The 20,000-nt window shown below is 37.2% G+C and overlaps 1 protein-coding gene across 5 annotated transcripts; it reads left to right on the top strand.

The window, feature by feature from the left end:
• The first annotated feature begins 4,851 nt into the window (after positions 1–4,851).
• Positions 4,852–14,422, top strand: LOC138051321 (uncharacterized). Of its 5 annotated transcripts, XM_068897513.1 has the most exons (8): positions 4,856–5,180; positions 5,297–8,889; positions 9,331–9,399; positions 9,733–9,807; positions 10,300–10,380; positions 10,631–10,675; positions 11,151–11,471; positions 14,065–14,422. In XM_068897513.1, the coding sequence occupies exons 3-7, from the start codon at positions 9,394–9,396 to the stop codon at positions 11,277–11,279; spliced, it is 336 nt and encodes a 111-aa protein (XP_068753614.1). In that variant the 5' UTR covers positions 4,856–5,180; positions 5,297–8,889; positions 9,331–9,393; the 3' UTR covers positions 11,280–11,471; positions 14,065–14,422. The 5 variants fall into 5 exon arrangements, with proteins under 5 accessions (XP_068753613.1, XP_068753610.1, XP_068753611.1 ...); XM_068897512.1 differs by having other exon boundaries at positions 4,852–5,180; positions 11,151–14,422; XM_068897509.1 differs by having other exon boundaries at positions 4,853–5,180; positions 11,151–14,422.
• Positions 14,423–20,000: the final 5,578 nt, after the last annotated feature.

The following is a 20,000-nucleotide window of genomic DNA, read 5'->3' as shown; positions in this document are numbered from 1 at the left end:
TCATGCCCTCGTCATGTTTCTTTCGACTATGAAAACAACATCTAGCTTTGTGAGCAAGAAAGGGCAGAGTCTCAAGTTGCTGCATTACCTCACTGGAGCTCAATGAGATTTTAAGAAAAAATTGACCTTACCCATGGTTCAGAGGCTTACATTTTGTTTGAACAGGGACTCTCCAGCAATTGAAGAGAGATGCCTTTGTTTGATGATGTCTCTTCAAGAGACATGAGGGACCAATTATGATTATTGAGATGTCATCATTTTTAGTGAAAAAAGCTGAATGCGTGTCTCTAAAATGAGAGAACAAGAAATTAATTTCAAAAAGGGAAATGTCTTTGTTAATTCTTATCTTGAAAGGAGCTTCCTAAATGACTTCATTGGGTAATGACTAATCCATGGACAATTTGTTCGAATGGGTGTCTATTAAACAAAGAGATCTGAAGTACTATTAAGATATGGGTAATAAAGGTTCAACTACTTTCTTTGAGGTACTACTCAATGAAATCTTATGCAAACCTCTGTCAGGGTTCAAGTCATAATGCCAAAGACTCATCAAAATCTGAAAGATCATACATGTTGTTCATTGAAATCCAAAAGGTGCACTTCAAAGGAGTTTTTAATTTTGCAAACATACACATTCAAAGCAATTTTCAGACTGCAAATGCAGCAAAAAATTAATATGCTTATATATATGAGAAATGATTTTTTAAAAGAAAAGGGATGGTACTTAATACTCTATGCCACATTTTTTCTTCTAGAGACATTCAAATTCCTCAGTTGGAATGCGTGACTTAAGTACCCAGACCAGTTACAGAAACCATAAAAACTACACAGTTTCTGTTTGTTGGAATTTTTTTTTTGGTGGCTAGAACCTAGTTTTACTGTGTACAAAAGTAAGTCCCGTGACAATAGATTGTACAACTGACACACCAAGTTCAAGTAAATTTTGTGCTGTCATCACTGACAATATAAAATGTTGAATAATTTATTATCTCTGGATCTAGGAAAGACCTTGAATATTGCAAAACTTGGAAAACCACCAATATTTATGGACAAGTGTATACCACACAAGTCAAGTGAAAAAGAATCAAATAGAAATTCATGCTAAGATTCCTTTCAATGGACACATGTATGAGCTTTGTTGACAAAAAAAAAACTTTCAATCAGTCACACCAAAGGCAAAGACATTATTAACCCATTGACTACCAGGGGTTCCCCATCGACGAGTAAAATCGTCTGGCGTTAGACAGAGTAAAATACTAAGTCTGGCTGGTTTCGGCCGGTTTGGATGTCGATGGGTTATACGATTAATTTTGGCTGGAAAGTGGTGATTCTGGGACAAACACTTTGTCTGGAGGGGAGGGCACCACTGGAATCTGTGGATTAGCTTGGCTGGATTCAGTCAGCTTCAGCAAATCTCTGACCTGAAGGTGACTGCCACCAGGCCTCTCAACAGCTTCCAGCAGCAACCTCGCTTTTGCTCGACGGGCACTTGCCACCTTTCTTGCATTTTTCAAAAATAATTTCCTTCTGCAAAGGAGGTCCCTTTTGGCGTCCTCATCGTCACTGTCAGGGGGCACTGCCACAGCCTTACTTTTCACAGGAGAGATCCTCTCTCGCCGTTCAAAAATTTCTTCTGTGCTCAAACCATTCAGTGCCCCCTGCCTGTTTGCTTTGTCCATCTCCTATTCACGTTTCTCCTGGGAAAATGACAATATAGAAATGATGTACCGTATATGACTCGTTTGAAGATTAAGATTCTTATTGTTCTATTTTATTGCTAGGTAATGTTTAATTTTCTTGTTGTAAATACTTTTAAATAAACTCATAAACAGAACAATTTAACTTTATATCCCACAAATTGGGTGCCACAAAGAAAATAACTCTTTCGCCATGTACTTTCTGAAATTGTACAAAGGAACATATTAAGAGATGATTATATTTATCAGAAGATCAGAGCTGGCATGCAGGAATATAATGGTGTCACTTAAAGCCGTGAAAAGGCTAATATCTCAAAGGAAAGTACAGCAGTATTCATGCGCGCTTTCGAACGATGCCGATAACAATTACTGTAACCATACACTTTACCCGCATGCAAATAAGACGTTTGAAATAAAGGAACACAGTCTATTTTTTTCGGCGCAAAACTCAGATTAATGTTCCGCCGCTTTAGTAATTCCTTAATTCCTTCCGAGAGATCAGACCGAAAAGTTGTCAGCTCTTATCTGTATTTTGCACTGACAAATTATTTCGTCTATTACAAAGCAGAACGCAATTTATACCATTTTCTGAAATTCGGGCGCATGAGAGTCCTTGAACTGAAATTCGTGTTGATGATGTGACACCAGATTGTTCAGGCCAAAGATAAACACCGATTCCACGCGTTTGACAAATAAACGAACACGCAACTTGCGAGCAAGGGTACTGGTGACGATTTCAACGGTGAGAAAATATCGGCCAATTATCATCAGGCTTGCGTCACCATCTTTTCACGCGGGAGGAAGATGCCATCGGTAGTTAAAAAGGAACTCAGTTCGGCAACGTTTACGAGGGAAAGAAGCTTTTCTTACTATGGTGTAAAGTGTAGTTGGTTTGTTTCTTAGTGGCCGAGAGTCTCAAAGAAAAGCTTAGCAAACTAACGCTGAATCAACACACCGCAACATGCTACAGGTGAGTAATAAAATTAGCATCGCTGTAACGCCAAACGGTAATCAGATTACTGAGTCAGTGTGAGATTCACGTCATGATTTCAGCTTGTCTCCCTCCTTTGAGAAATGACTCGATATACGAGTCAACAGACAAGAAAAGGTGCTTAAATAAAACAGGTTTTCCGTTTTTTGGCTAAAAATACAGCCTTACGTTTGACGTTGACCGTGTGGTAACCGCGATGCTAAAACTCTAACAATCAAAAAGGTGAAACTTTACACAGATCAATAATAGGTCGCTCTTAAGTCTTAAAAAGTATCTTTTTTTTTTTTTAATTTCAGAATCGTTCATTGTGTGTGAGTAACTTCAATTGTACCACTACCAGCGAGCCTCACTTTTAAATATCTTACCATCGTGAGCCGATTTTTCCGATTTTGGAATCGTCTTCGTCGACGTCTCGTAGGCGAAGAAGCTGTTATTTTCTGTTGTCTTTGCGCCCGATAATATCGTTTTATGCGTTGCTTTACCAGATGGGTGGATGGTTCTTTTGCTGGATGCTGGTTTCCTCTAAACATAGCCTTCAGGTATTTGACCATCTCCTCGACAAGATGATCTGGCACTTCACTCCATGGCACTAGGAGACAAAAAAACGTTCCATGAACCTGTATTACAGGTGCTCGTTAAACGATTACGGATATATATTTGAAAAAGGTTGAACAATCAATTAATAAGGACATGCTATAAGCTACTGAGTTCAGTTAAACAACGTTGCAGTGCATGATTTGAACTAATATTAAGTAAATTCCTACCATTTCCTGGATCAAGCTGATCATTAAACTCCATCCAGGCATCTTTTACATATTCCTAGAGATGAATGTGTCAAGCAATTCAGTGGTAAGCTTCAAGCTTTCTTTTCGTTACCTATTAACACAATACAGTTTTCTCTGTGTTTGGTACCATTGACTGTTTAGCGTGCGACTGATGCTTTTATAGGAGCCCTGAAGCCAAATCTAGACATGCAATCAAACTCCATTCACGGTACGTGCGAAAGTAGTTTTATAATCTTCGGACCCTAGCACGTTAATTCTTTGCGCCAAAAGATGCTTTAAATGCTGTAATTTGGAGGATTTGTTGCTGTTCCTTGATAATGGAGTCATGGCTACTCCGAAAAACCGGATTTTATCGTTCGTTTTTTACCGTGTTTTGTTTTACGAAATTTGTTCCTATTTAATACAAAAGCAATTGATACGTTTTTACTGATGATATACCAGTTTGACAAATAAAGGTGACGTACTTCAGGGTGTGTAGAACGGGCAAGACAAGGTGGATGGTTTGACACAAGGCTTGAACTTAAAAGCTTACGCGACAGCTAAGCAATTTTCTTTCTAATGATTGCCAAATTTAAGCTCGAAAATGTTTTCAGGCATGTTTTGGGTGCTAGACGAGAATGTTCATTCAAAACGAGAGATTTTCAAGGCTTAACACTTGGTGTTTGGCTCGAAACATTTACGGCATCAGTCTTAGGGTTTAATAACAATACATTTTTCTCTACGACTAAGGTTTTTCTCCATTTTATTGTACTAATTTTTAAAGTTGAAATAGGACTTGGAGGATTTGTTAGTTGTAAAACTTTAAGAGGCCGCTGCTTCTTTGTGGATTGTATTGAATGTAAAAGACAATAGTTCCCAAAAATGTCCTTTTTTTCTGTCGTAGTTTGTTACTTGTACAAGTTAAGAATATTGGCTCACCAGGGGAATGACTTCCGATGGTGGTAAATCCTGAAGAAAGAAAAACTTGGTCTGAGAAGCCATTTACAGGCAATTACAAAAATGTAACCGAGACGTCAATTAAACGGCGACAAAGGCGACAGAAGTGTCTTACTTTTATCTTACCTTTGGGCTCAGTCTCAGCAATTAAGCCTTGCAAAAGGGACTTTGCTGTTTTGTCCGCTAACAAAGCTTGTACAATTTTTTCAGGGCTTGTCTCCATTTAAAATGTTTCCAAAGTAAACCATTAGCAGTTAAAATACGAAAGAAAGACGTAAAAAAACAGACGGCGGCTAACGCGGCTGTCGCTTTTTTTCGCGCCCTACTGGAACTGTTAGTCGCTGATTGGCTTCCTCGCTATCGTGCTGTACATTCATTCGCTAAGGGATGTTGAGATTAATGTTCAGACATATATCTGCCGCCGTCAACAAAGGAGACTTTTGTCTGATTGGTTGATTGTTTTGCTTGTACCCAGGTTTTTTCACGCGCGCGCGCGCGAAATAACAAACAAAATGGCGGCCAAAGATGTCTTGTTCGATTACTTGCTCTGGGGATTTTTTATAGCAGCAGCGACGTGTACAACTTTTTTTCTGTCGGAATAGCGGTCGTTCAGTGGTAGAAGCTGATTCCTTTCAAGTCTTTCACTTTCGCGTGATCGATTTTTTGCCCGTGGCTTCATGCACAATTGATTTCTCCGAGTTAAATGTTGCTGAATGTTGTGATAGATCGATTGAGGTGGTTGTTCGAGGCCTTGCTGTCAAGTCTGCTAAGGTAAGATGAATTCGCTATTACTTTTGTTTTGTTTATAATCTCAAGCCATAAGCTATCGCACCCTATTAAATGTCCTTTAAAAAATTAGTGTATTTTATTTTCCTTCTTGTCCACAGAAACATTATACGAAATGCCAGCGTTGTTTACGTCTTCTTCACCAGTTCCTACTAGTTACAATTAGCAACGTGTGTGGAGGATATACTAAATCGCCATGGATTGAAATCGGAGGGTAGATAATGAGGGTACTGTAGTAACTTGTAGGTAGTTGATGAATGTGCCAGCTATTGTTATTTCCTATTATTCTGAGCCTTTTAAATTCGCTGGTTTTTCAGGAAAAATTATGTATTTTTTGTGCTCATGGCTGGAGAAAAATGTAGTAAGCTTGCACTTCATGTTGATTTAAAAACAATAATTTTGAACCTCTCAATAATGACTTCAATTAGGCATTTCCATTACTTTTCCTATTCACGTGCAAATACTGCCATTTTGTTCCTGCTTTTAGGTTAAACCCCCCCCCCCCCCATTTTCTCATTTTCTGACCATTTTACCCACTTGACACCCTGTAAATAGCAATTTGTTTAAATTGTACATCATGTGGAGGGGAAACCTCTGCAATGCAGCATGTCAAAACACTGTAGGGAAGATAATTTATTGTTTACCTATTGTCATTACTGTGCCAACCAGAGGATTGCTGGCTGTTGAAACGAAAGGTTCTTTTGTTCCTGTGTTTGGCACATCAATGCTTGTTATCAGATATCTTCCCTATGTATAGATGAACTTCTAATTCACAATAGCTCTGACTACCAAGTGTTTATTAACTTCAAATTTAAAGACAACTAAATATCTTATCTTCAATCCTCATCAGAAAGTAAATTTCAACTTACTTCCTTCATTAAACTTAGCTGGTCAATGCCTTGAACCAGTTTTAATCTTAAGATACTTGGGTATGGTATCTATATTGGCCATTACCTTTCCTGGCATGATGATATTCATTATATTTGTAACAAAGTTAGTAAAATTAATGTCATAATTAAGGTTAAGCATTGTCAGTAAACATTGTCTAATCAATGTCTATTATTCGCTTATTCAGCCATATTTACTATATGGCTCTATGTTGCGGGGTAGTGATTATGAAACCCATTGTCACAGCTTATAAAATTCAAAAATAAAGTTATTAGAATCATTAATAATGTTCCCCATCCCACATTACGTTTCCTTAGGTCTATTGAAATGTCACGATATTGCTAAAATGTACGCATTTATTTGTGCATGATCGTCTTTGTGGCGATAAGCCATGTATTTTTTTCAATATTACTGGTTTCGGAGCAACATAATCATTCAACTGAGGATGCAGCTTTGCAGAATTTATTTCTTCATGCTATAGGCAAATTCCAATGTAAGAAAATTCTGCCTATCTATTATTGGAAAATACTTTTAGAATGACTTCCTCTTTATAATCAAAACAGCACATCTAAAATCCTATTTTACAAAAGCAATTTTTGAACACTATTTTGCTCAGTACTGATTTCCTTACTTGCTGGTATGTACTCCAGTATTATAAGCCTAAATATTGCAACTGAATGGGATATCCTGTTCTGTAGATTGAGTACTATTTAAAGTTAAGAATATAATATTATTCTCTCTCTGAGATTGTTGTTAACTTGAATGTATTCACATTATGGATTACATTCACAAATGTTTTACCTGGTTGTGTCAATCTCCTTTTTAGTATAGTGAACTATATACCATTTATTTCTATTGGTGGTATAGTGTAATAATTTTGTTTTTTTCCCTCTCCTGAAGCAGTTTTATACAAATGCAAATAATACTTTGCCTGAGATGAGTAAATTTTGTACCAAGAAAACGAGTAAGTGCATTGTAAATAAATAAATAATAAATAATTTAACTACGAATCAGTGTCAATCTCCACATTTTTGTGCAAATTAGTGTTTGATGTATCCACAATGACTGGATAGCATTAAGGGGACGTCCTATAGACCTCTTTCATAATGGCGGCCAAATAAATTAATTTTTTTGTTTTAATGCTAATAAGCCCTACTAACCTCGCTACGACGAGCAAATTTCAAAAGAATATTTCTTTCAAAACGAGGCCAGTAGGTCTAATTAACATAAATACAAAAGAATGTAAAGTTGGTCGCCATTTATGAAAGTGATCTATGACTGTTCTTCCAACAAACAACTAGCTCGAAGTGACAGATTTCAACAGGACAATAGGCTCACTTTGCTGGTCGCTTGCGCGCGCCTTGCCACTTTTAAATTATAAATTTTCAACTCAAATTATTCTTCTGATTTTTGTGTGTCGGCTGTTAAAGGCGATTCCCGTATCACGAATTATTTTCTAAGATTTGGCCACGAGAACGCATGAGCTGCCGACTTGAGTTTCGTTCTCCGAGTTAGAATTATTTGTGCACGTCCTTTTATCAACTTGAAACTTTCGCAGCTTAGGGCAATATGACAATATACAAATTGAAAAAAGCTTCAAATTTAATGCTTTTTCAGTGGTTTAATTTTCAGACGTTAAAGTTTGCCAAGTCAAAGACACAATGGGGCAGAGTGAGATGATATCATAACAAGATTTGGAGCCATTTTGTAGACAACACCGTATCACACGAAACCTGCTGTGTTGAGCCTTGCCACTTTTAATGACAATTTCTTTACACAAATCTTTTCTTTGGTTGTTGGGCTTACTGCAGCAAGCGGGAATTCCCGTATCACGGCCTATGACAAAAGTCTCGAAAAAGGGAATTAAAATATTTTTTGCCAAGGAAATGTAAATAATCTGGAGCACTCGTAAAATAAAGCCTTGCGTCTTGGCTTAATCTGTTCGCTTCAAGATTCAAAATCAGCCCTATTTCTTCTACAGAACAATTCCCGACTCTACTTCGACAATGTGGTTCAAAATTTCAAGGTTGGGAAGCTTTATAGCGAATTGAGATGTTCTTCACCAGTAGGCTGCCATTTTTCGACTCCATCTTGTTAGCCGATTTATCGTTGTCCTCGCTTCAAACGCCAGTTTACCCATATTTTTGAATGTAAACTCACATTTCAATTTGAATCCGACTTACTTTATTATCAAACAGCACTCCATTCTGAGTCGAAGTCTCTTAAATAAGGAAAAACAACGCCAAGAAGGCAAAACTATCCTCTGCTCTTTGCAAGTTCTGCAATTCATCGCCACACTTTTGACTCGCCATCTTCGCTTCATTTGTGATCCGTCGCCGTATTTCCCGTTGTATTGAACCAGTATCAGTCATAAAGATAAGGTAATGCCCAAGTCTTTCAAATGACTGATCATCTTTGCATTCATTGTGTGCCGTCCTTTTGGAAACATGCGATGAATATTAACGATGCCAGCACAACATCCGTTATTTCTCATGTTCCCGCGTTTCGAATGAATTTGACTGAAATTCAAGGGATTTTTGGGGTGATGAGGCGCATGCGCAACATTAGTCTCCTTTGTTGCCGCCGTCTTGTTTGCGGCCAAAAATATTGTTTACGTGGACTTTAAAATTAAACACGGGTTTCTTGTGAGAAAGGAAACCATTCAAATTCTGTTTATGTTACAAAGTGGAGGTTTCATTTAATAGTATGTCAAAAAGAAAATGTTTCTGTCCCGACTGCAGTGGAAGACTACGTGCGTGCAACACGGTGAAACGACATCGTACTTTATACTGTTTATACGAGAAAGGTATGTCTTGATTTTCTTCGTTTTCTCTGTCTGTTAAATTCAGTTGGCGAAAGAAAAATAGATTCTAATGGAACTAGTTTAACTTATATTGTTTAAATTATACCCTATATTGCGATAAACCTTCAAATACAATACATACATGTGCGGTCATTCATTTTATATTTCTGAGTTTATGCGATTTGCAGGATAGTGCATCATTACTTTTGTTTCTTAAAAAATTGTGGTGAATTTTCGCACTCTCAAATGAAAGGCCAGTGTAAAAATGAATTTTGCTCGTCTGACAATAAAAAACTTTTATAATCAGTGGAAATAGTTCATTTTGGTCGGGCCGCACGGGCAAATATTTGACCCATGACGGAGGGAACGTTTCATATACATGTAATACATTGTATTTTTTGAGCTAATATGTATTGACTTATTTGACGTCTCTATTCACTTCAGTAAATCAAGCTGCTGTTGAGTCAAGTCATGACAATACCTCATTAACTTGCGGTAACATAGTCCATGAAGGTATAGGCTGACAGTTTTTATGATTGGTTGGTCTGTAATCAGCGGTTTTTGTCACTTGGATATGATCAGATATCTCCCACATTTGTATTTATCCCAAGCTGTCATGCCCACCGTAACTTCGTTTGTTAAGTGGTTGAGGGGCGTTGGGTTGAGAATCACAGATGGCAATAATTGTTTAAACTTGAAATGATAGTCTATTATAGATGAAATAGATGTCTTTGTATTTGTAACAAACATACAAATTATACATGTAATTTCTATGGGTGGGAAGTATTACGGACGGTGAGTTATATTGTTTCAGCAGTACATGTTGTTCTTCTGTTAATTTTATAGGTCACTTTCTTTCCTCTGAGAATTCTAGTGGCAGTTCAGATGAAAGTGTTTTCATTGACGAAGGTGCTGCAAGTGGTATGTTTAAAATGCTCTATTAATAATCTTGCATTGATATGGACTGAAACTGGAGTTAGGTTACATTATTATATACAAGTTAACTGTGATATTTTACTGATGAGAATAAATTGAACGTCTTTAGTGATAACTAAATACAATTACATGCTAGTGTGATCTACGCCATCTTTATCAACATGGGTTGGCTCTACATATAATTATACTGCAAAGCTATATTTTCACCCCAGTAGTGTAGCAGCTGATCCAAAGATTACTCGCCATTGGTTTGCAACCCTTGCACGAAAGAATGACATGTCATTCTTTCTATTGTTTTAGCTATTGTTTGGGGTAAGGGTTGCAAACAATGGCAAGTAATCTTTGGATCGGCTGCTACATCACTGATATTTTCTCAGGGAAAGAATGTGACAATTAATCTAATTTCCACATTTTTCTGGTTTCAACTTTTGTAACTTTATATTTTGCATTGAATTCACTTGCATTTACCTTAATTAGGCAACGAAGACTGTCTTAAATTACATGGAAGTACTGATGAAAGCTCGGATGATGACTTCCAAGGACAAGTTGTTTAGAAAGGTAGTGAAAGGAGTTTTTCAAACCATGTTATGACCATGACCACGATTGAAACCCTGTGACCCCTGTCATTTTGTGTGAGATGTTTAATACTGTGATGATAATTACTGGCACCTTGCTGTGCCAGGTTTTTTGGAAGGTGGTTCTTTCAAAATTCCTTGTTAAAGTTTTAGCATGGCTTCAAGGAAGAACATGTTCTGATTGGCTAATCCGCTAGTTAAATCTAGTCTCCATTTCACTGTTTGTTTTTCAGACAAAGTTGACATTGATGACCTCAGTGGTGCAGACAATGAGTATGGTGAGAAGTCATCTAATGTCATATATTTCCTCACATAATAAATGAAATTGAATGAAAGATATTATTGGTGCAAATTGGATCATGCCGTTATCGTTGCAGCATGGTACAGGTTTATTTATTATTGGAGATAGAGCGGTTTTCAATTGAGTGTCGAAAGTAATTAGCGAATTGCTTTGGTTTATGATTACTTCACTCAGTGATTGGTTAAAAGTTTTCGCGCCACTTTTTGAACCAATCAGAAGTGAAACCAAAACCAATTGTGGCTCGCGCGTGCACATTTTCCCGCCTTTTGTGTCGGCTACGTGTAATTACTTTGAGTTTTGATTGGTTTACTGGATTGTCTCCGTCCTTTTTGATTGGTTAAAGTAATTACTATGGTTTTGGTTTTACGACACTCATTTGAAAACCGCTCTATTCTTCGTGTGGATATGATAGGATTAAAAATGTGTAACTGTTGCCTTTTTAATATTCACAGAGTGTTCAGGAAATGAAGATGAACTCTTGCTGGATGAGCCTGAAGCAAAAGAGGACTTGCAAGAGTACAATGAAGCATCGGTTATTCCAGAAGAATGTGAAACAGCAGAGCCAGACAGCTTTAATTTGATTCTTTCTAGCTGGATCTGCCACATGCTTATTAAGTTAAAGTTAAATTATAATTGTTCAAATAGTCTGTTTTCTTTGATAATTGCAATTATTAATTTTATTCTTAGTATAATTAAGCACCCCCTTCACTTAGTTTTCCCCAAGACACTAAATGATTTATTTTGTGTAACTAAATTAAAAATATTCAACCAATGTGAAATAATGGCAGTCTGCCCAAATGTGAAGTGTAACTGTATTTATAAACTATCAGATATTGTTAAAAATGGACGTAATGGGGATAAGATCTCGGCTACTTGTAACAATAAGCTTTTTGGGAAAACGTGCAAAGCTGAGCTCTCATACAGTCAGAATCTGTCTTTTGGCAGAAAGAAGTGGGTACCATTTAAGAAATTTCCTTATTTATAAAGTAAAAAAGGTAAAGTCGTGCATTTATATAGCGCCTTTATCACAAACGTCTCAAAGGCGCTTTACAATGATCAGTTTACCCCCAGCGGACTGGAAGCATATACAGGCGCAAATTGCAGCCGCTTCTAAGCAGTCCATGCATGCTGGTACTCATTTTACCGACCTCGGAAGGATGGAAAGCTGAGTGAACTTCAGCGGGAAAGAAGGTCGCCAAATATTCCACTCTCGGCAGAACCGGGAATGGAACCCGGGACCCTAGGGTTGGAAGGCAGAGATCTTACCACTGCGCCAACCCCTCCGCCTTATTTATCACCCTCTAAGTGGATTACTTTATTTTTAAGAAACAAGAATTTGTAAGTCTCATTCAGCAGAGACCCGAACCGTCAAGTGATGGCTCCCTGCGAGACTTGTGGGATGGAAAGGTTATGAGAATGTTTTTGAAAGATCCTAGGGACAACAAAGTACCTCTTTTAGAAGATAAGAATAACTTGGCTCTGTTACTTTATCTTGATTTCTTTAACCCCTTCACTCGGGCAGTTCACTCCAGTGGTGTTTTGTGTATGACAGTCCTTAATTTACCAAGATCAGTGCGTTATCAGAAGAAGTGGTCCATGTTGATTGGTATTATTCCAGGGCCAGAGGAAGCGCAACGTCACATCAATAGTTTTCTAAAACCAATTGTTGATGATCTACTATTGTTGTATGAGGGAATCAAAATACCTGGACTAGGTATCGCTAACAGACCTCAAGAGGCCATCACACGTGCTGTACTCTTGCCTGTGCTGGGAGATATTCCTGCATCAAGAAAGATTTCTCAATTCTTGAGTTACAAGGCAAACAGACCCTGTGACAAGTGTCACATGATTGCGAAGCGAGAGCCTGGCACAGTTGGTGCCTCTGGAAGGATGTCTTTCTTTACAACAAGCATGCCAGAGACAAGGAAGGACCGGGAAGTGCGGGAGGCAATGAAACGCTACCAAAAGGCCTCTAGTCGGCACGCTTCAGATGCAATTGCAAAGGCAAGTGGAGTTAGATATAGTGAGCTTTCAGGTCTCCCATATTTTAACACTGTTGATAATTTCCTTATTGACCCGATGCATAATTTCTTTCTTGGTCTTGTTGAGGACGTAGGAAATGCTATCATAGTTGAGGATAACAGATTTATTGATGCCAATGGACGTGAAACCTTCCACCAGAGGCTGAATTCCATGCTACTCCCATATGATGTAGGGCGGCTTCCTCGTACCATGCTTCAGAAAATGTCTGGAAGAGGAATAACTGCCCAGCAGTGGAAGAATTTCATCGTAACTTTTGCAAGAGTCTGTCTGTGGAAATTAAGAGGTAAGTGAGGAAGCATACAAACTGGTGCGAACTCTGGCAGAGGCATGTGAAATTGTTCTTCACAATTACATAAATGAAAATGACATCAACCGATTGGAAACACTGCTGAAAAGTCACCATGAACTCTACAGTAAAATCTTTGGTGAGTATTCTGTCAGCATCAACTATCATATGGTTCTTCACCTACCTGACCAAATTAAGAATTGGGGTCCTCCAACTGCTTGGTGGTGCTTCCCGTATGAAAGAAGAATTGGTGAGCTAAGTGACACCTTGACTAGTGGAAAGTCAGTGGAAGAGCAGATTTTCAACCACTATTTTCTCCATCTTTGCGCTTCCCACTCGCCAATGCCTGTACTCCCTGGCTCTATCAGTGAACATGTTCCACCAGTCATACAACCTCTTCTGGAAACTCCCTCATCTGACTCATGTGTGTCTGAGTCCCTTCAAACAGCACATTTCGGAAGAGAAGCAGAAGATTTTTTTACTGGCAAAATGAATGCCATCTATACCTTGGAGGCTGTAGCAGGTGATCCATTTTCTTTTGTTGAAAAGGAGGAATTTTCTTCCACTGGCTGGCCTGTTGCTTTGCTCCCTCCCAAGAGAGTCAACCAGCGCATTCAAATTTCTTTTCTGTTGGAGCTCAAAACTTACTTCAGGAGATTGTACGGGGATGACTTCGTCTTGGTTGAGCCACGCATTGACATCTATGCCAGATGCAATGTCAATGGGACCACCTTTTCATCGAAACTCAATAGAACGGACCGAGGTAGTACCATTCTCTCATACTGTGTAGACAGGAATCATCAAGGAGTAGAAACAACTATGCCATACTTCGCAAGTGTCAACTTTTTCTTTCAGGCAAGAGTGCATGTTTCCAGCAATGGTAATGTCCAACGAAAGGAGCACAGTTTGGCATTTGTGGATTGGTGTCGATTTGCTAACCGTAGCCATGGTATTGACAAGTCATCTGGTCTTCATGCACTGAGTGGTATGCTGTACAAAGGGGATAACATTCTCAATGTCAGACGTCTGATTCGCAGGGTGGTTCTGACAGAGGTAAGGAAAAACTATTTCCTTGTGGCAAACTTAAGTAAGTAATCATATTTCTGTATTGTATTATTTTTTTCTTACAGCTAATTTAATTTAATTTCATTTATTTTTGGCTCTGTTTGTCATCACCCATCCCCAGCTATGCCATCATACTTAAAACAAATCCTCAGGACTATCTTATGTTTTCATGGATCAATATACTTGGTAAAATGGATTTGAGACATTTCATAGTCAATTATGAGAGACTGTGATGCTGCCAGTTGATCAGAATCAGCTACACAATATTCTAACAAATCTTAAATGGACATCACCCTCTAGTAACAAAATACAAGAAAATAATTTATAACAGCTATTTGTTGTAGGGTTTTGTGTCACAACATTATGTTCCCTTGAGTGGGAACTACAATATCATGGCCAAAATACAGAAATCATCTTCTTTAATACAGGAAGGTACACTACATAATATAATGAGGGCTACATGAAAGGAAATTCAGCAGGAATTTTAGGTCAAAAAATCCTATTTTTACAATGGTCCTTTTTGCAGATGTGGGAACCATTTGGAGTTCTATTGTTTTGAAAGACATGGGATGCTCAGGGGCAAATTAATATGTATATTTGTCCAGTGTGCATCCCATAAAGCTACTTTTCACCAGAAGATTGACAATTAAGGTAAAATGCAAATGAACTATCACTTTTCCTGCAGGTTACATGAAGGATAGAAATTTAGGAAGCAATATGACAATTTTGATAGTAAGCATAATGACTGCATTTGAATTCCAGAATTGTGTTATTTGGATTGGCTTCCAAACTCAGTCCATTCATAGTACTTTGAATGCCATCAAAGGTTAAGCTATTTTATAATATTTGGTTATGGACAGCGATTCGGAATTTGTCTTGTGGTCAGATATCCAAAGTTTCCCCTCGTATGAGCAACCTGAGCCTTACCAGTTGCCTCAAGGTAGGCGATTTATGTAATACTTTCTTTGGGTATGAACAGCTAGAGAGATGAGATAATTTAAAAGCGCTGTTTTCAGTCCAGTCAGTTGTTGTTTGGAATTTAAACTACTGATGCCCTTTTTTTAAAATAAACATTGCATTTTGCAATATGTATAAAATCTTTGTTGAATATTTGTTTGCCTCTATTTGTTAGCTGACATTAGTGATTATCACTTGTGCTGTAGGGTTATTAGTTACACGTATGAAAATATAGTGAAACCATGCTTTGTTGAAGTCAAAGGGTTCAGAATTGCAGGGAACTGGAAATAGTGGATAATAATGGTTGAAAATGCAAATTTATCCAAAATAATTTGGCCCAACTTCATAACAGTGGGGACTATAAATGAATTAAAGTACAAAACAGCAGAGTTTGACTGTAATGTCGTTGTTAAAGGGGGGATATTCTCCACTTAAAGTACAAGGAAGACCCACTTCAAGGGTGCTTACACTGTTTCTATGGTTATTAAAGTACCAGCATTTTGCTTCATTGTTTGAAGCTACATTTTGTGATGAGATTGGTTGATGTATAAAATACAAATTCAAGTGTTGTTTTTTTTTTTTTGGGGGGGGGGGGAGGGTTATTGAGTACATGTACATATTTTGAAGTAATGACAAGTGATGAAATGGCATACATGTATTGCTTACTATGGGATATCATAATGCAGATGAATTGTAAACATATAATTTAACATGTGTACAACACGTACATTGTGATTCACTTAAATTCTTGCATTGTTTTTCTTGTTTATTAAGAACTGTCATACCCAATAGAGTGTGGCGTTCCTTGACTCCTGATGTTATGCTTCACCTTTGAAGTGCATTTGGTTGTCTCTCCTGTGATTATATTTTCAGTGCATAATATAATCTCTTGAATGTTTGACAGTATGCCTTGTCAGTGAAGTGGTTAAGGTAATCAAGGTGATATCCTGGTAGTGTGGTTACTTTGTTCAAAGGAATTAAGTACTGTACATGTAAGTAAAGTTCTAAACTTCTAGTATCATTTTACTTAAGTATTTATTTTTCTTAGGTCAATTAGGTTCTTTTGTGAATTTTCATGACTACATTTCATATGCTGTGCTTGAGCACAATTTTATTTCAGTCATTCATAAAATCCAAATGTATGCACTCTTGTATTTCAATTAAGTTACATATATGCAGGATTCATCCACAGTATGTTGTCACATATACCAGTAAATTATGAAAGATTTTTCTTGTCACCTATCAATTATGTTTTGGACTTGTTTTGAATTTTTAAGGTGAGCATTCATGTTGGGAAAGATTTTATTGAATTTTCAAGCATTATATAACAGTTACTGTACATGACTTAGCAATGTGATTGGTCTGATCTTTCACGCGGAATTGGATGGCCTTTAGGTGAATTGCTAAGAGTGTTTAGGTATATAATGCCTGTTTAAATGTTCCAAATTGCAATGACCATTGTGAGGCCAATACTTGCATTATTAATTGTTGTCTGGGTACTCTCAGATTGACACAGACTTTGCCTTAAGTTGGCTACGTGGCATATGATGATAATGATGATAATGATGATGATGATAAATAATGATGATGATGATGATGATAATAATAATAAGAAAAACATTATTATTATTATTATTATTATTATTATTATTATTATTATTATTAACATTATTATCACTATTAGTATTATTGGTAAACTTTAAAACAGCAGCTGCTGTATCTGTTTTACTCCAAAAAAGGGTAAGATCATGTTTCACTTGGCACTACTTAACAATTAGAGCCGTATCCCGCGAGGGCTACGGGTCAAGGAATGACCTATTGACCCATGGCCCTTGAGGACGAAGGGTCTAATTGTTTTAGTATCACCCAACTAGTTGGACAGAAAGGCAATAAAAATAATAAAGTTAGCAAATCCAAGTTAAAGACACATTTATTTGGGAATAAAACGAAAGAAAGTGTCACGCTTTTCGCTAATCAAAGACTATTAATAATTGTCCTCTAGTAGCTTAGCCAATCAAAGTGCAGGATTTGCAAATGCAGGATTTGCATTAGTCCACTAGTTGGGTGATACTAATAATGTTTGACATTACATTACCACTTAAGTGATAGCTGCTTTGCATTGAGGTCAGAAGTGTATAATTTCTATTCATTTGAAAATTGTGTTACTTGTTCATTAGAAATCAACAAGGATAAATAACAGAATATTTTTTTCATATTGCTGGTTTTCACTCACGTGATCAACAGCCATGTTTTTCAACGAAAACAAAAGGAAGCGTTTGCATAATAATAGAGTTAAATTCCCGGAGGATTTGTTGGGGCACCAACATGGCCGCCTTTTCTTTGTTTAGGGGCACCAACATGGCGGTCGTGACGTCATGTGAAAACCGAGAATTTGCAAACTGTGAATTAAAAGTAAAAATTAAGATTAATTGTATGAAAGCTACATTGGAGAACAAGACCTTTGAATAATATTATTAATATTATTCAAAGGTCCATTACAACTATGAGTTGGACAATCTACATGGTAGCATGTTTGTTTGAATCATATTAAATTGGTCTTTAGGAATAGCAGGTTGCATTACGGACTTGAAATATACCTATTACATCTTGGTGCTTTCAACTTTCTGAAACAATATGTCACTTAATTTAGTGCTCAATGTGGGATTCCACTATTGTTGGTTTTCACTCACGTGATCAACAGCCATGTTTTTCAACGAAAACAAAAGGAAGCGTTTGCATAATAATAGAGTTAAATTCCCGGAGGATTTGGTTGGGGCACCAACATGGCCGCCTTTTCTTTGTTTAGGGGCACCAACATGGCGGTCGTGACGTCATGTGAAAACCGAGAATTTGCAAACTGTGAATTAAAAGTAAAAAATTAAGATTAATTGTATGAAAGCTACATTGGAGAACAAGACCTTTGAATAATATTATTAATATTATTCAAAGGTCCATTACAACTATGAGTTGGACAATCTACATGGTAGCATGTTTGTTTGAATCATATTAATTGGTCTTTAGGAATAGCAGGTTGCATTACGGACTTGAAATATACCTATTACATCTTGGTGCTTTCAACTTTCTGAAACAATATGTCACTTAATTTAGTGCTCAATGTGGGATTCCACTATTGTTGGTTTTCACTCACGTGATCAACAGCCATGTTTTTCGACGAAACAAAAGAAAACCTTTGCATAATAATAGAGTTAAATTCCCGGAGGATTTGGTCGGGGCTCCAACATGGCTGCCGTTTCTTTGTTTAAGGGCTCCAACATGACGTCCATGACATCATGTGAAAACCGAGAATACTTAAGAATTCTTTACATAGAGCAAGGGAGGAAGTTGTACGTGTGTTTAAAGCAGGGCTTTTAAGAATGACTAAATCATATGAATTAAGGGACTGTGTTTATAATAGTGAGGTACATATTCATCATAGTAAGAATATAGCTTGGTCACTGACGTACAAAAAATCATTATTACTTGACACCAAGTTTTGTTCTGCAGATTTGGTTGCACTAAAACGTGACAAAATCTCGTTATTTCATTTGCTTTCATCAGTTTAAGTCAAATCAATTTCAGTGTTACCGGTACCTTTTGTGATGAATAGAGGAAAAAGCAGAGCAAACTTTCTCTGCCCTAAGGCAAGACACCATGCAGTGCCTAATAAGTTTGTATGGCATTTGTGATATGGTTAAGTACTCCTCAAGAGTTGATCAAATATTGCATTAGCAAAGTACATGTAAACAGCCTTCTAGTGCAATTATAGGCCCATTTTTTGGAAGTTAAGGGAACATTGTTCTTGGGGTGAAGGTCTAACATGTTTAGCAGCTTTAGTATTCTTAGTAGCAATGTTCGGTATAGCTATTGGTAGTGGTTGCTAATGGCTGCTAGTGGCAGATCCAACACTAGAGTACTGGATTCCTGTATTGTAAGAAATATTTTACTTTATGATGTACTTAAGGAATTGACCTTGTTCAAGTTCCAGAAATGCCTTCAGAAAAAAACGATATGCAGTAATAAAATTATGCCCCCGGTTTGCATGTAACAATGTCAGAAAAATTAATTGATAAATAAATTACAAATTTTTTCATGTACTTGCAATCCACCTGTCTTTAACAAGTTGGTTTTTTTAAATAGCCGGTCTCTCTAAAACATCCTGGGATGCATTCCCACAGAAAAAAAGCAGTTATCCCATTCACTGCATCATAGTTGCGATTCCAATAAAGATGTTTGCTACACACAGCACATCATATTTATGATTCCAATAATGATTTTTGCTGCACACAACACATCACAGTTATGGTTCCATACACATATTACATCATATTTATGATTCCAGTGAGGATGTTTCCAACACACATTTCACCATGGTTATGATTCCAAAAATGGTGTCATTAACACAAACCACATCATGGCTCTGATTCCAAACATAATGAAATGTCACGCAACACATCGTTGTGATGATGTGGTTATGATCAGCGTATACAGTTTGCATCATATTATGATTCTATAAATAGTCCAACATACACACACAACATCAGGGTTGTGGTTCCACTGATGATTGTATGTGATCAATTTGCATGATGACTATGATTGTGTAATGATTCTCTGTGTCATGTTTACACCATGATGATGATTCATATGGGACGATTGCATCATCATATAAATCATCACCTATGATTCATTAGATTGAATTCCTGTGTATATCTCCGCCATAGTTGTCGCAGCTGATTATAGCTTCATCACAGTTATCGCATCCATGAATCACAGCTGGCCACGAGGGTAAAAGAGTTTTTTGTATTATTCACAAGCCTGCTTTTATACGTTTACTCTAAGCATGTAGAATGTTCTGTCGCTATTTATAGTCTATTAGGTGCACTGTTTGCGGAAACTGCTGAGTCACATTAAAGAAATTTCTGGAATATTACAGATTGTTAGATAATTCTAGAAA

The sequence above is a fragment of the Montipora capricornis genome, chromosome 6 (genome assembly GCF_036669925.1).
Source record: "Montipora capricornis isolate CH-2021 chromosome 6, ASM3666992v2, whole genome shotgun sequence".
Taxonomy (NCBI): Eukaryota; Metazoa; Cnidaria; class Anthozoa; order Scleractinia; family Acroporidae; genus Montipora; species Montipora capricornis.
The sequence above is the reverse complement of the archived record's forward strand: the minus strand, read 5'-3'. Positions and strand labels throughout refer to the sequence as shown.

Bases quoted from the DNA above. Each gene is read 5' to 3' on its own strand.
- LOC138051321 (XM_068897510.1), top strand. From the start codon at position 13,196: ATGGTTCTTCACCTACCTGACCAAATTAAGAATTGGGGTCCTCCAACT.